Raw genomic sequence first — 15,852 nt, 5'->3', positions numbered from 1 at the left:
CCCAGCCTGCACTTGGACCCCAAGCCCTGGGCCGCGCACGTGGAGGGGGCGGCCGCGGAGCGAGCCCACCTGAGGGGGCGTGGTCGTCGCCTCGCGCCCGGCGCGAAGGAGTTAAACCCCGCGGCCCCGCCCCGCCCCTGGCAGGCCGCGGAGCCTGAGCCCCAACGGCGGAGCCCGAGCCTAGCGGCCGCCGCCCGCCTCCGCCTGCGGGGAGCCCGCCCGCCCGCCCGCCGGCGCCCGGGAGTGCCGCCGGTCCAGGCCCTGCGCAGCGCGGAGCGGAGCGGCGTCAGCCCGGGCCCAGCGAGTCGGGGCGGCGGGGCGGCGGGGCGGGCCCGGCACCTCGGGCAGGTCCTCCATTCTCAGCGCGGGAGCGGGTGTCCCGGCGCCCCGGATAGGGCTGGGCCCGCGCCCATGGCGAGCGCGGCCTGCCCGGGCCCCGGGGACCCTGCCATGTGAGGCAGGCCCAGGCTGGGGGCCCGGCCATGGCCGGGGAGCGGCCCCCGCTGCGGGGCCCTGGGCCCGGGCCCGGAGAGGCGCCGGGGGAGGGGCCGCCAGGCCCGGGGGGCGCAGGCGGAGGCCCGGGCCGGGGCCGCCCTTCCTCCTACCGGGCTCTCCGCAGCGCCGTGTCCAGCCTAGCGCGAGTGGATGATTTCCACTGCGCCGAGAAGATCGGGGCTGGCTTCTTCTCCGAAGTCTATAAGGTAGGACCTGCTGAGAGGGCAGAGGGGCGGAACCCAGTCTTCCATAGGAGGCTAGAACTCGGGGGCCCACAGCCGGGATAAAGAACCCCAACTCTGACTTGCCGCCCCCAGGTTCGGCACCGACAGTCAGGGCAAGTCATGGTGCTGAAGATGAACAAGCTTCCCAGTAACCGGGGCAACACTTTACGGGAGGTGCAGCTGATGAACCGTCTCAGGCACCCTAACATCCTAAGGTGAGCAGCCCCAGTCTCTGGCTGGGCAGCTTGCTCACTGGGAGGGAAAGGGAAACACCCCTCTTGCTGAAAAATGGGAACCCAGCCAGGGCTGGGGCTCTTAAGCCTACCCTCCTGTCTTCCCCATCTTCCAGGTTCATGGGCGTCTGTGTACATCAGGGGCAGCTGCACGCTCTTACAGAGGTGAGGACAGGCCAGCAAGCCAGAACCCACCCCTGCCACCAAGGGGAAAGGGAGAAGGGTGCCTGGTGGATCTGCAGAGGCACAGGACCTTCACCCAGGGGAAGCTTCCTGAACTTCGGGCAAACCACTTTTAAGAGTCCTCAGCTGGTCTCTCATTCTGTGTATTTCCTAGAACAGTGCTGTCCCATGGAGCTTTCTCCAGCAATGGAAATGTTCCGTATTTGTGCTGTCTGATAAAGTTGCCGTTAACCACACGTGGCTAGCTTAGAGCATGGGAAATGTGGCTGAAGTGACTGAGGAACTGAATGTAGTTATTTTTTAATTTAATAACTTAAAGAGCTGCACATGGCAAAGTAACTAGTGCGCAGCCCTAGAACAGGAATGGGAAACCCCAGATCACACACTCCCCCTTCTGACCCTTATTATTCTCCTGGTATCCCCTGGCTTATTAGCAGGAGGCCTGCAATACAGACTGAAACCTTAACGTTTATTTCCCTTCTCCTACCCCTTTGCCCCAGTATATGAATGGGGGGACCCTGGAACAACTGCTCAGCTCCCCAGAGCCTCTCTCCTGGCCAGTCAGGCTCCACTTGGCTCTGGACATTGCCCGGGGCCTGCGATACCTGCATGCCAAAGGTGTATTCCACCGAGATCTCACATCCAAGGTAGGATGGCCAGATGGGTGGAGACATGAAAGAGGGTTTGAGACTATTAGGCCGTAACTGGTGTTGGGATGTGGACAGTAAGTCTACTAGGATATTGGAATGGCAAGGCAGAGAGAACATGGCGGTGGGGGTGGGATCTGGAATGAGGGGAGTCCTCCAAAGCACTGAGTAAGTATCACACTGCAGTGCCGGATATGTTGCAGAATTGGGGTACCCTGGACAAAGAAAATGGGTTGGGGTTATGCCATAATGATGAGTTGTTAGGTTTATATTGGGAGACCAGAGAGCATATGGTGATGAGTGTATGAGAATGCCTATTTGTGTGTGTGTCAGAACTGCCTGGTCCGACGAGAAGCCCAAGGATTCACGGCTGTGGTGGGTGACTTTGGGCTGGCTGAAAAGATTCCTGTGTATAGGTGAGGTGATCCTGTTACCTAAAGCCTCCCAGAGGTCCCCTACTGAAGTAAAGCACCCCCCTGGGATATTTCCCTTGGCATGGGGAGTGGGCTCACCTCATGCCCTTTTGCCTGGGGAGGATGCCTGAATGGGATGTTTCTGACCACCGTGCCCCTGCCCCTGCAGGGAAGGGGCAAGGAAAGAGCCATTGGCTGTGGTGGGTTCCCCATACTGGATGGCTCCAGAGGTGTTGCGGGGTGAGCTGTACGATGAGAAGGTAAGCCAATCCTTCAGGGCTCCAAGGCTCTCCAGACACCCTTGAGATGCATCTAAGGTTCCATCCAATGACAGCCCTGCCAGAAGTTCAGAACCTCCAAGAGCCCCTTGGCAGTCACCCTTCCAGCACATGGAAACTAACAAGATTACTTCCCTACCAAATTCTGACCTATTTCAACAGAATTCTCCAATGAAAATTGTCAGTTCCTCCCCCTGTTATTATCATGTTCTCCTTTAGGCTGATGTCTTTGCCTTTGGGATTGTCCTCTGTGAGCTCATTGCCCGAGTACCTGCAGATCCTGACTATCTGCCCCGCACTGAGGTAACTATCTCTAGGTGAAACAGGAGGAGATTTCAGACTGAGTGGTTCATACCTCAGGAAGGTCTGGGAGGTGGAGGGCCTTGTAGGGAGGCAGGAGGACAGCCGGAGGGAGGCTGACCGGAGGCCCCGCCCTGACCCTACAGGACTTCGGCCTGGATGTGCCTGCCTTCCGAACCCTGGTGGGTGATGACTGCCCGCTGCCTTTCCTGCTCCTGGCTATCCACTGCTGCAGTGTAAGAGCCTCGCTGTACCTCCTGGCCCCCTGCTCCCATTCATGAGCTGCCATGGCTTCCAGGCAATGGGAGGAAAACTCAGGGACCCTCTTTCAGAGGACTGAGTAAATCTGCCCTGTCTGTTCATCAGATGGAACCCAGCACCCGAGCCCCCTTCACTGAAATCACCCAGCACCTGGAATGGATCCTGGAGCAGCTGCCTGAGCCAGCCCCCCTCACCAGGACTCCCCTGCCACACAGTCAGGGTAAGTGACCATGAACTTGGCCCAGCAGAAGTCCTTTTGACACTCTCCGCCTTAGAACTCAAGAGTTATCTGGGGGAGGCTAAGTGGATTTTAGTTGGAAAAGCTGGGAGTCAGCGTGGGGTGGGGTGGGAAGGGAAGACATGTCAAAGAAAATGTTTTCTATTGCTAGAGCCTGCCTGAGGGAGTGGAGAAAGGAAAGGTGAGGTAAAAGGAGGCTGGAGGTAACTTTCCCCCTTTGCCAAGCACCTTTGGGGACTCCCTTTTCTAAATCTAGTGCCAGCAGCCTTCTGGAGAATAACAGGTCCATAGGAGCTCTGATCCAATGCTGAGAACAATGATCACAGACTTCTCTGCCTACAGGGTCTCCAAGGGGAAGTTCCTCTGCCACGCTTTCCAGACCAGACCCCCGGCTCTCTCGAAGCCGGTCAGACCTTTTCCTGCCCCCATCACCAGAATCACCCCCCAACTGGGGGGATAATCTGACACGAGTCAACCCTTTCTCACTACGGGAAGACCTCAGAGGTGGCAAGATCAAGCTCCTGGACACACCCAGCAAACCGGCCACCCCGCTGCCCCTGGTACCATCATCACCTTTACCCTCCACCCAGCTGCCCTCTGTGACCACTCCGGAGACTTTGGTCCAGCCTGAGACACCTGCCCGCCGCTGCCGCTCATTACCATCGTCACCAGAGCTTCCCCGACGTATGGAGACTGCACTGCCAGGCCCTGGCCCCCCCGCGGTGGGCCCCTCAAATGAAGAGAAGATGGAGTGTGAAGGCAGCAGCCCAGAGCCAGAACCGCCTGGGCCAGCTCCGCAGCTGCCCCTGGCTGTGGCCACAGACAACTTCATCAGCACTTGTTCCTCAGCCTCCCAACCCTGGTCTGCTAGATCAGGACCCCCCCTCAACAACAACCCCCCAGCCGTGGTGGTGAACTCTCCGCAGGGCTGGGCTGGGGAGCCCTGGAACCACGCTCAGCATAGCCTGCCCCGGGCAGCAGCCCTGGAGCGGACAGCACCCTCGCCGCCCCCTTCGGCTCCCCGGGAGCCAGACGAGGGGCTGCCCTGCCCTGGCTGCTGCCTTGGCCCCTTCAGCTTTGGCTTCCTGTCCATGTGCCCCCGCCCCACCCCAGCTGTTGCCCGCTACCGCAACCTGAACTGTGAGGCAGGCAGCCTCCTCTGCCACCGAGGGCACCACGCCAAGCCTCCCACGCCCAGCTTGCAGCTGCCTGGGGCACGCTCTTAGCAGTGGGGCCTGTGATCTCAGGCCTCCAACTCTGGCCTGCTGGACACCTTGTGAGGACAGAGTACACTTGTTGGATAACACCAGCCCCACGTGGGCTGACTGACTCTTCTCCCGTATAGGGGAGCCTCAGCATGGACTCAAGGGACAGAGCACTTTCTATCCAACCCCTGGGCGTGCGGTCCTGTGGGGATCACTGAACCAGACACAGCATTGCTGACACACAAGACTAACACGTGCGAATTATTTAAAATATTTCAATAAAACTGCCTGGCTGGCTCCGGGCCGCCCCATCTACTCAACCCATGCACCCTCCTCCCCACCCTCTTCTGTGGGAGTTCCTGAGGGAGGCCAAAGTCTTTTTCCAGAGGTTTCTTCACCCTCTTCCCAAGCACAGTCCAAGTTCTGAGACAGGGTTTCAGGCAGGCCACAGGCTGGCTGGAAGTGTTGGGGGTGGGTTAGCACTTGGCTGGGTCATGCAGAGATGAAGGAGGTCTGAGAATGCTGGAAGTAATGCACCCAGGTTAGGGCTGGCTGTCCGAGCTCTTGGCATGAGTTCTGAGCGGAAAGCATCACTAAACCTTCCTCTCCCCGGTCTCCTCCTCCACCCCCTGGACAGCCACATTTCCAGCCTCCCTTCTGTTCTAAGCCCTATCTCTGCCGGACCCACCCTTATATAATCGCAGGTGACTTTGGAACCCAAGGACAAGTTTTCCTCTGATCTGCGGGTCCCTCTACCCCTCAGACTTTCCCCGTCTCATGCCTCAGGCCCCCGAGCCCCCGGCAACTTACCCAGCTCAATGCAAAGAGTACCCATCTGGGAACCTAAAAGCTGCCAGTTCACAGATCCATGGAAGATGAGTTGCACATTTGTCTGATTGCCATAACCGTAGCCATTCTTTTTGTAAGATGACACAGTCTGAGGACTGATAATAGTACCTGCAGAATGGATACACTCTGGACTCCTTGCTCATCCTCCCTTCCTCCTCACTCTGTATAAAACCTAGCCCAGGGGCTGGGGATTTAGCTCAGCGGCATAAGCGCCTGCCTTGCAAGCAGGTAGTTGTGAGTTCAATCCCTGGTACCAATAAAAAGGAAAAAGACAAAAAAAAAAAAAAAAAAAAAAAAAAAACCTCAACCTGCACATGGCTATGTCTGCTCATGGTGCAGAGACAGATTTCTGGAGAGGAAAGTTCACCAAGGTCCCAAATACGAAAACTTCAGGAAGGGAACATGAGAGGACAGCCACCCTTTTTCACGGTCTCTAGTCCTGTTCTTCCAAGTTACTCCACTGTGCCCTGTTCACTTCCCTGAGCAGGGAGAGGCCTCCAGTGCCCAAGTGGCCTGGATGGAGAAGCCTTGCCAAGGGGTAAAAATTGGAAGCCTATGTTTTCGGCTGTGAAGCCCCAGCTAAATGCTCGGTTCCTCCCTCTGAAAGACGACACACATTCCCAACCCAGTATTTATTTTTTAAAGCATACGCCAGGGATCTCCAGGTACTGGGGATTAAAACAGAATGCCCTGAAGAGTTATTAATTGAATAGAGGAAACAAATAGGCAGTTATAACATTGATTTACAGAAGAGTTTGGGGAGCAGTGCAGGGGAAAGATTGTGTTACTGTGTCTATGAGAGCACTATGAAGTTGAACATACCCCAAGTTGCTCACAAACTTACCTAGACTTTAAATCCTCAGACCAACTCTGCCGGGCCTTCTGAGAGTGAAGGCCGATCCAATATGACTCTGAGACACTGCCTGACAACAACTTACTGTAGCTGCTGGGGAGCCTCTGCTGAGGAAAGATTGAGAGAGGCCCGAGATAAGCAGAGAGTGATGAGAAACATGGAAAAACAAAAGCCCAGGAGAAGGCCCATGAGTTTCAGCAAGAGGGCTGCACTCATAGTTGGCACATGACAGCTCATTGGTGACCTGTCCCTGCATCCTTCAAGTGCCACCCTTTAGTTCACCTCCCACATGGGCAAGAATTTCTGCCATCCCCTGGAGAGGAGTCATTCTGTGGACTGTTGTGGTCCCAAACAACCAGTCTCTTCCACTCAGCCCCCAGGGCTGGCATTTGTCTGAAAGACCATGAGGATCACAGAACCATTACAAAGCCCAGAGGGCTAACCAGAAAGCTGAAAGATAGATAAAGGCAGAAATGATTCAGGAGTTTCAGCTCTCAGGCCAACTGTAATCAATTAATAGCCACCTGGAGCACAGGGCTGAGAAGACACAGGCTGTTTCCAGGTGAAGTGGTGGACAGTGTGGCTACCACTCTGCACTCTGGAAGGGGAGCAAAGCCATGGTACACACACCAGGTGTGCAGTGCCCTTCCTCACCTGCCACACCTCCTCTTACCCTGTGGAGAAGGGTGTGCTTACATAATAATAAGTCAGACCGAAGGTGGCCAATGTGGATGACAGAGATGTACAATGATTTTTACTCTCCTCCCAGGTTTTCTTAGTAGCTGAAAAGTAAAAGCAGCGTCTCTCGTGCAGGGTCCATCCCATCGGACAGCAGGTGTCTGCAGAGAAGAAAGTGTGACAGCAGCAATGCTTGAGAGAAAGTGGAGACTCAGCAGCTTGCTAACAGATCCCCTTACCTCCACTCTCAAGGCCTTCTAGTCCTGGATCTTCACCATCTTTTTTATGTGGCCTCCCCTGGAAATGCCATACTTGAATATATTCCGTAAAATGCTAAGCATTCAACATTACTTAACAATCTGGGAGGTTTATTTTAACAGGGCCGGTTCTACCAGTTCTAACTTCTGAAGTATTACAGTCTACTCGAGTATTTTGCTTAATCTCATCTGCATTGATAACTGGTCAACAAGCCTCTAGTCCATCCATCCCATCGCTCCCTAAAGTGCTCCCCACTGCATACTCAGAACCCTCCGTCTGCTCCTGGTCACCCCCTCTCTCCACCCTTTCATAAGCAGACCACCTTGGTTCCTGCTTTGCTAAAATTCTCTTCCTCCCCTCCACAGTTCTATCAATGAGTACTCACCATTTCCCTCCTCTACACTTCAAAATTTATGTCATGTTTGTTTTCCTGGCTATCCCTGAAAAATTACCACCAGCCTGAGCTCCTCCAGTTCGCAGCCACCTCCCTCTATGGCTTTTGTTTATCAGTTTTATCTCCTCCACTCAAAAACCATTCCCTGTGCACTGGCTCCCCCTCTCCTGTCCTCAGTCAGTTTCCCCTTGACGTATTGTCCTGTGGTGACTTAAGGAAATAAAATGATACTGGTGTGGCCGCTGTGGGACAGTAGAGGTTGAGGATAAGTAGCACACTCCAGAGTGGGAATGAGCCCTGGAAGCCATTCAAAGACTGTTTTTATATTAGAGGAAGAAAACGCCAAGTAGTGTTCAGAGAAATTTTGCCTACTAGTTGTCTACCAAGTATCTGGTATGCTTGGAACATATACTATAGATTCCACTACCTTAGCAGAATGAATTTACCAGAATGACATGATCTTCACTGGGACAGCATGATCACATTTGTGTTTTAAAAGGATTGTCCTGGTTCTAAAATGAATTATGGATTGTGTTTGAGTAGGGGAGGGTGAGGTAGCTAGGAAAACCCTCAGAAAGATATTGCAATTATATTGGTAAAACATAGGATGGGCTGGGTGTGGGGGTACACACCTATAATCCCAGGATTTGAGAGGTTGAGGCAGGAGTTCAAGGCCAGCCTGAGCCATGTGGTAAGAGCCTGTCTCAAAAAACAAAACAAAATAAAATGGGCAAAAGTACAAGAGGGCATGTGTACTTGCCGTTGGAAAATGGAAGGAGTTGCTCTTTATGTGGCAGGAGATGGGGCACGCATGATGGAGAGCAAGCTGACCACTGCAGTGCTTGCCGGTGGGCCTTAGACTCTAGAGTTTCAGTGGCACTAAGCTGATTGGTCATACAATCTGTCGCTTCTTAGTGCAAGTCTGGTCTGTGGTTGGTTAGGTTCATCTAGGGTTGCATTCTATGAGTCCAGTGCATTAGGAGGAGAATGGACAAAAAGAGTAGCTAAGTGGTGGACCTCCAAGCCCAAGGACAGGAGGACAGGAGGACAGGAGACAGCTGGCAGGAAGGAAGGAGCAGAGGAGTTCACACATTGGATGCCTCAGTGGAGTGGAAAGAGTGTGGGGAGGTCTGGAGGGTGACCAGCTGCAGTCTGTAACCAGCATTTCTGCAGAGAAGTGTGACAAGATGTCGGTCCAGGTGTGGTATGGGAATGGTGGCAGCCATGGAATGGAATTGAGAGTCACAGAGGATCAGTAGGTTAAGGAATGTGGCCAGGGTACACATAATCTCTCTGTCTCACCCCTGGGGAGAGCATCTAGATGCTTCCTGAGCCAGGGAAAGCATAACCCTAGCCACAGGGTTGGGAGCAGTCTGGTCCCTTCGGACCTGGCACCCTTGCTAGAACCTCAGCATGCTCCGTTCCCTTCCCCCTGCCCACTGCCTGGCTTCCCGCTTTCAAAGTGGATCACACAGAATCCTGGTCCGCTAAAGCATAGCCCCTGGTAAGGTCAGCTGCCTTGACACACACCCAGACTACATAGCATGGCAGTTAGCAATTCCCAGGCTTCTGGAGAAGGCCAGGTGTCGTGTGATTAATATGAAGTACTATTCTACCATAATGGAAGATAAACGAGTCATTTGTAGGAAAATGAATGGCTCTTGAGAACATAATACCAGGTGAAACAAATCAGACACAGAAGGTTAAATATCACGTGGTTTCTCTAATACGAGAGGCCTGTAATGTAAATCATTTAAAGAGTAAATGAAGGAGAGCTGTATGAGACGGGGAGGTGAGCTCTGTGGGAACGGGAATGGGATCTGGGAGAGGAGGCGTGGGAAAGGGGAGTAGGAATGATCAAGATGTGATACCCCTGGGACGGAGGTAGTCATTATCGGTCACAAACATATACTAATAAAAAATAAATTCAAAGTTGTTAAAGAAAATGCATTGAAGCTGCTACCCTTGTCTTTAGAAAAGTGTACGACTGACCAACCTCACATCCAGTCCAAGGAGTTCCAGATCATTGCCACCCGTACCAACCAGATGAAACCTGAGTTTGCCAAACTGTTTCTGACAGTGTGAGATAGACCAGTAGACCACTGGCCGCCACCCTCCTTCCCCCAGGATTCCTCACAGCAGGACAAGTCCCCAGAACCCAGGGTGTGGCCTGTTCCTTCTCCCTGTAGACCAAGGTGGCAAGCTCATGTCAGCCAATACTCTGGTTCCCTGTCCTCTTCTCAAGCAACTCAGGGGTCCCGGAGAGCTGAAGGACCCAGCCACTCATGTCTCCTCACTTCAGTCCATCCCCGGCCACCTCTGCCATCTCCCCACCTCCAGAGCAGATACCTTCCGAAGGGCACGTGAAGAAGCGCCGCAGCGCGTCCTTGGTGGTGCTCAGCCTCCTCTCCAAGGCCTCCCTCTGCTTCTCCTCCCCTCGCAAGGTCTCCTTGGTCTTCTCCCCGTCCACCTGGCAGGTGCGGAGCTGCTCCTGGGCAGCCAGGTGAAGCCTCCGCTCCTCCTGGAGCTCTTCCTGACTCTGAGCCAGTGCTTTCCTGGACTCCTGCAGGTCCCCTTCCTTCTGCCCCAGCTGAGTTAATTTCTGGCGGAGCTGCTGCCACTGGCTGCTGTTGGTGGCTTCCAGAACCCTCTTCGTGTGCTGGAGCTGCTGAGAAGCCTGTAGATCTGTTTGACCAGAGAGAGAGATGCGCCTTCACGCTCCAGGACAGCAGCACTGGCCCTTTTTCTACTCCTCGAAGCCTCCTCTGTTCCAAGCTGGAACAGAAACCCTGGCTGCCTAAAGCTAAAGGAGGCTTTATACCAGGTACGGAGGACTTAGGGAGCCGGGCACTTAGGGAGACAGACCAGGCTGGGAGCAGACCTGGAGCCACGCCTGTTGGCCTAGTGATTATGGGCCCTGCTGAGGGAGAGCAGTTTTGGGGAACAGGCAAAGGAGGAGGTTGGGGAGCCAGGGAAGCAGGGGCAGCCATACTCACAGCGCACTCCCAGGCAGATAGTGGCCACCGCTAAGAGTAGGCAGGTGAGGAGGAGCCCGAGCAGAACGTATTGCAAGCAGGTGGCGGGGCCTTGAGGACAGAGATGGGGTGGGTGTCAGTCCCTGAAGGTCACGTATATTATCTTATGCTTTATGGATAGACTGAGGTGCTGAGTGCGGGGGAGGTTCTGGGAAACCACCCCTAAAGAACAGCAAAGGGGAATTTGTGGGTTTTGTCAAGTAGTGGGTGCTTTGCAAATAGGGATTACCAGACCAAGGGCTGGGGCCTCTCATTGGCTGGGATCTCTCATTGAGGGGCGCTATCCGATGAGAGTAACCAAACCTCAGACGCCTAGAGGCCAGGGGTGAGGGAGAGGGGCTGTGAACTGCGACCATCCGCAAGGGGGCGGGCTGTGATCCGGGTCAGCACCGTAGGATAGGCTGGGCCGGGTGGACCGGGCACGCGGCTGCTCTGCGGTCCCCAGGCCAGGCCGCGCCCCGCATGCTCGCGCCCCCCCCCACGCCCCGCCCTGGCACCCCTGTGACCCCCGTCCCGCCCCCTCCCCAGCAAGCTCGCGGCTGCGTGGGCAGCAAGGTGGGGCAAGGCAGGGCGACACCCACAGGGGAGAGTCCACGGCACACCCGGCGACGTCACGGGGCTCCACGACGCGGCGGTCGGCTCCGAGTGGACCCCTGCGGAAGGGGGGCGTCCGGTGAGGACGCGGGAAGCCCCGGGGGACGCCCCTCTGTTCGCCAGGGCCACAGTCGGCCCGCATCACCCTGCGAACCCGCTCGGATGCGTCCCCTTCTGTCACCTTCTGTCACCTTCTGGAGTCCCTGGCTGCCCAGACGCACTCAGCTCCCCCGTCACCCTGCAATCCTTATCTGCTCGCTGGGGCCCGGCCCTTGTCGCCCCCGCCCCTGCCCGTTGCTCTATTCGTCGTCGCTCGTCCTCTCTTTTCTCCACCTCCCCGTTTCCGGCTGAACCCGTCTCCCTCAGGGTTGCCCTGACCTGTTCCCCACCACCCACCGTCCCACTGGGGTCCCCGCCTTGCCCGGCTGACTCTATCTTTTTCCTCTGGCTCCCTTTACCCTGTTTTTGTTCCTCTCTTTCCCAAACACCGCCCTCCTTGCCAGTCTCTCCGGCCCAAGGCACCCCCTAGACACACACAACACACAGCTTAGGGTCCCCTTACCTGCTTGGTCCCCCACCCCAGACGGAGCCCCGCTCGCCCCGCCTGGAGCTGAAGGCACTTGTACATTCTCGTAAGTGAGTTCCCCATAGGCGTCTCCGTCCTCGTAGGCCTCTGCCTCTGCAGAGAAAAGGAACCCCAAAGTGGAAGTCAGGAATGGGCCATCACAAGGGTTAGGATGCAGGATCCAGGAAGACTCCTCCCTCCCGCTTACCAGGTCCTAGCCCGCAGGAGAGGCTTTTCTTCAGGGGAGCCTTCACAAACCGCAGGTCTGCATAGGTGACGGCCTCTGCCATGGTCCTCAGCACCTGTGCCCCTGCGGGCCTCCCCTCTCATCCACCAGTCCCAAGCCTCCTTGGCCACTCTGTCTCTCAGCCTTAGGCTCAGTGTTGTCTCTGTGACTGCACTTTGCCCTCTGACTTCCAAAAGAGGAAGATGTGAGCAAGTCTGACAGATGCGCCCAGTGAACCGGAAAGCATCCTGGGTCAGAGCCAGAGGGGAAGGGGAGGGATGCTGAGGTCCAGAGCACAGTGGTGGGGGCTGGGCAAGCGTGTCCCCTACCTTCGAGTGTCCTAGACCCCGTCTGGCCTCATTACTAAGGTCCACACACCTGTCCTGGTTGTCTGCCCTAATTCGCCCTGCCTACCCTCCTGGCTGCCAGTTCATCAATGTGTAGCTGGAACTCTGTCCAGCTGATCCCAGACCATTTCCCAGCCAGTCCTGCAGGGTAAGGCTCTGTCCTCCCATCAGACTGGCCTTAGCTCCTTGTCATTTGGGGGTTTCCAGTATGATTACAGATTCACAGAAAGGGGCTCCTTATTTGGAGGCTAAGTGAGGCCCCTGCCACCCTTCAGGTTGGGGTTTAGGGTGGATCCAGCTGCTTTCCTGCTAGCCCCACTCAACTGCTGCAGGGATGTCCTCCCTCCTGTGTCCTTCCCGTCAGCTCCTTGGGGTTGCAGGGAACACGAGACCAACTGATTTCCTAGCAAACACTCCAGACTCGCTTCACAGTTTCACCTGGCCCCTTCCCCTTTGCTGTCCAGATGAGCATATCTGGGGCCAGCCAAGCCCTTCTTTCTTCCACGTGGAGGCTGCCAGCCTGGTGTCCTCTGTGTCCCCACATCCAAGCTGAATCCAGTGAGCAGAGCCCAGGAGGCAGAGCCTCTGAAGCTGGCTTGGGCTGGGGCTAAGGGTGAGGGGCAGCCACTGTTGGAGCATGTTATAGTCAGAGGTTGTGAGGAGAACAATTAAAATCAGGACATGGAGTTTATAATATTATTTTATGATGGTCACCCAGAGTTAATACAAGAAACTGCCGGAAATCTGTCCACAACACCAAAGACAGAAAATTTAACTAAGGGCCCGAATCCCATAGCAATGTCCCACATGAGTCCAAATGAAGACCCAGAGCCTATGGCAATGACTCCCGTGAGTCCAACTGGAGGTCCAGAGCCCACAAGAAGGACTCATGCCAGTCTCTTTTACAGATCAGTGCTGGGAAAGCCCAAAGGTCAGTGGTGGAAGCTAGAAAGTCTCTGCCAGCAGGGTGAAGGAGCTGTGCTGGTAGGTGGAGGGTTCTGTGCGGGAGCCAAGAAGTCACGCTCACAACAAAAACAAGGGCTGTCCTGAAAAGCACCACAGCCCTCCTCAGCAACACGTAGGTCCCGAGCTTCTCCAACAACGTGCACAGTCGGGTACATGCCAGGCAGCCAACATGACAAGTTCATCCTGGAAACCAAGCAGCACACCTCTTCCCCTCTGGATCTAGGAAGCAGTGCTCCATGTGAGGACCAGAGCTTCCCCAGGAGAACCAGTGGCTCAAACAGCAACTCATAAGGGAACCCACAATGCCTCAACGCCTCTCTTCTCCTTCTCCACATCTCTATTTATGCTGGCAACTTTCCACAGGTGAAACATCTATGCTCAGTACCATGGTGATTTAATTCTGCTGGCGTTAAGTTGACCACTAGTTTTTAATCTATAACAGAGCACCTCAGGGAAAGTCTGTGGCAGTCCTGACCCTTGTGTACCCAGCAGGGGACAAGGACACCCACGAGCATAGAGCTACACACTGACCAAGAAGTGCTGCGGCTTCCTAAGTAGAGGTAAGTCAAAGAAATTTAAAGTTTTTCCTAGCCAGAGGTGATGGTGCACACCTAATCCCAGATGCTCAGAAGACTGAGTTAGAATAATTGCCAGTTTGGAGCCAGCCTGGCAAATATAGCAGGGCACTATCTTTAAAAAATAAATAAATAAAAATTAAAGGGTTGGGAACATACAGCTCAGCGGTAGAGATTGCCTAGCACGCACAAGGCCCTGGATGCAATCTCCAATACCACCACCACCAGAAAAAAGTTCTTTGTAAGGGTCCAGGAGCTGGGGATGTAGCTCAGTAGTAGAACTTGAGCACCACACCCTAGTGTCAGTCCCAGCACCCAAGAGATAAGCCCCAACATTGTCCCTTTACAGCCAGACCCATTTGTTGGGTCTGGAGCATTTGTTGGGGAAGTCCCAGGGGCTGAGAGGCCACTGTAGGTGGTGAGGGCCTGGCTGGTGGAGAAGAGAGGGAATCCAGGTAGGGGCTGGGGCCGCCAAACAGCCGGGCCATGGTTACACCTGGATGTTCTTTTACTAGGATGAGACACCTCACAGGGACCTCAAAAGGGCCTGCAGCTGTGGTGGGAAAGAGCTGAGGGCAGACACCGCATCTGGGGGTGTGAAAAACTTATGCCTTTATGAGCCACATCCTCCCACTCAGAAACCCCTCGAGCAGCTGTGGGCAAGAAAAAGGAAGGAGACAAATGTCCTCACCACACCAACAGTCCACATGTCTGGTGGCATGCGGCAGACACCGTGATGGGCTGTGGGAGCTCTGCAAGGCAGCATGGTCCAGCTTGCCCCAGGGAAAGGGACCACTGGGGCAGACCAGAGGCCCTGTCACCTGAAGAATGTCCCTGTGTGCACACACCTCGGCACTGTGTGGTGGGGCGGGGGCGGCCCGCGTGGAGGATGAGCTGTGCAGGACCGCGTGGGCTGAGGGTGCCTGTGGGAGCTGTTACTTTTTACAGCAGAAACCATGGACCATGTTCAGAAAAGTCACTATGGGTCATGGCAACAGATTCTGTAAGTACTTCCTCTCCGAGGCTCGCTGTTTCCTACGGGGACCCTGCAGCTGTTAACGGTCCCTGCCTGCTTAAACTTTCCAGCAGCCTAGTCCCCTCCCCCGAGCGCTCTGGCAGGTCCCCCCACTCACAGTGTGTGTACTGGCGACTCCCCGGGGACCTCAGGCCCGAGGGTGGGAGTATACAGAGCAGCTGGTGGCAGGGCTGAGTGGGGGCGGCCGGGCACTGCCTGTGAGGCTTACGGGGCCGATATGGGCAGTGTGGGGGCAAACTGCAAGGGTATTGGCAGAGCCTCCATAAACTGTGAGCAGTGACCCAGGTTTTAGGACCAACACACAGGGGCACATGGCCCGAATATCAGGGCTTCTATGTGCGCCCGGAAGCAGCGCCAGTGGGCATGGAGCCAACAGGACATTGGAGAGACTGGAGGAGCAGAAACCCAGGCCGCACTGGGCTGAGCCAAACCGAGCACCCTCAGGGCTCTGGGTATTTGCACTGGGCCTGGTCCGTACTTCTCTCCTCTTCTGCTACTTTGGTGATGGTGACCTGTCTCTCCATGACCTTCTGTCTGCCCTTCCGTCTCTTAAGCCACCCATGACCCACTTGTGTGACCAGAGAGGATTCCTGCCCTTCCTTCCCCGTGTGTCACATAGGTCTTTGTAAAGTTGACATCCACATTACACCTCAAGGCCGGTCATTGGAAAGGACATCTGTGACCGGGTTCAGCCCAAATGCCAGGAACACGCCAGGGGCCAGGGCTTTTGAGAGGTGCAGGGCCACATGCTGGACGTTTCCATTTTTCCAGAGCCATGTATCACATCTAAGATCATCAAAGCCTACTTGCGGTCTTCTGAGTTCTTTGTTGCTTTCCACAGGAAATGGGTCGTTAGAGTGGGGTCCCGACTGTGAGGGTCCCTGGCTTTGTGGGAAGAAGCTCCTCTGTAACAACTTCAGTGAAGTTCGTCAACATCAGGAACTCCCTAAACTCTGAAGGTCAGATTGTATCTGTCGTCATTACTGTAGCTCTCTGGCC

General features: G+C 55.3%; 2 protein-coding genes across 6 annotated transcripts; one reads left to right on the top strand and one right to left on the bottom strand.

Moving 5' to 3' along the window:
• The first annotated feature begins 482 nt into the window (after positions 1-482).
• Positions 483-4,801, top strand: Tesk1 (testis associated actin remodelling kinase 1). Of its 3 annotated transcripts, XM_003470851.4 has the most exons (10): positions 483-701; positions 813-934; positions 1,069-1,117; positions 1,636-1,782; positions 2,116-2,198; positions 2,365-2,455; positions 2,693-2,776; positions 2,920-3,009; positions 3,140-3,254; positions 3,615-4,801. In XM_003470851.4, the coding sequence occupies exons 1-10, from the start codon at positions 483-485 to the stop codon at positions 4,496-4,498; spliced, it is 1,884 nt and encodes a 627-aa protein (XP_003470899.1). In that variant the 3' UTR covers positions 4,499-4,801. The 3 variants fall into 3 exon arrangements, with proteins under 3 accessions (XP_003470899.1, XP_063081815.1, XP_023421283.1); XM_063225745.1 differs by lacking the exon at positions 2,365-2,455 and having other exon boundaries at positions 3,599-4,801; XM_023565515.2 differs by lacking the exons at positions 483-701; positions 813-934; positions 1,069-1,117; positions 2,116-2,198 and having other exon boundaries at positions 1,643-1,782.
• Positions 4,737-12,133, bottom strand: Cd72 (CD72 molecule). Of its 3 annotated transcripts, none has more exons than XR_010039677.1 (9): positions 11,912-12,133; positions 11,701-11,817; positions 11,126-11,197; positions 10,506-10,595; positions 9,859-10,194; positions 6,853-7,018; positions 6,171-6,283; positions 5,288-5,434; positions 4,737-4,999 (listed from the first exon to the last, which is right to left on the bottom strand). XR_010039677.1 is itself a non-coding variant. In XM_013153558.3 (9 exons), exons 1-8 carry the CDS (start codon positions 11,991-11,993, stop codon positions 5,293-5,295), a joined length of 1,098 nt encoding a protein of 365 aa, XP_013009012.1. In that variant the 5' UTR covers positions 11,994-12,131; the 3' UTR covers positions 4,737-4,999; positions 5,288-5,292. The 3 variants fall into 3 exon arrangements, 2 of the variants coding, with proteins under 2 accessions (XP_013009012.1, XP_013009013.1); XM_013153558.3 differs by having other exon boundaries at positions 6,171-6,286; positions 6,876-7,018; positions 11,912-12,131; XM_013153559.3 differs by having other exon boundaries at positions 6,876-7,018; positions 11,912-12,131.
• Positions 12,134-15,852: the final 3,719 nt, after the last annotated feature.

This window comes from Cavia porcellus, unplaced genomic scaffold, assembly GCF_034190915.1.
Source record: "Cavia porcellus strain 051 isolate PalLab524CR breed Dunkin Hartley unplaced genomic scaffold, mCavPor4.1 scaffold_1, whole genome shotgun sequence".
Classification (NCBI taxonomy): Eukaryota; Metazoa; Chordata; class Mammalia; order Rodentia; family Caviidae; genus Cavia; species Cavia porcellus.
Note: the sequence above shows the minus strand (reverse complement) of the source record. Positions and strands in the feature narration are given on the sequence as shown.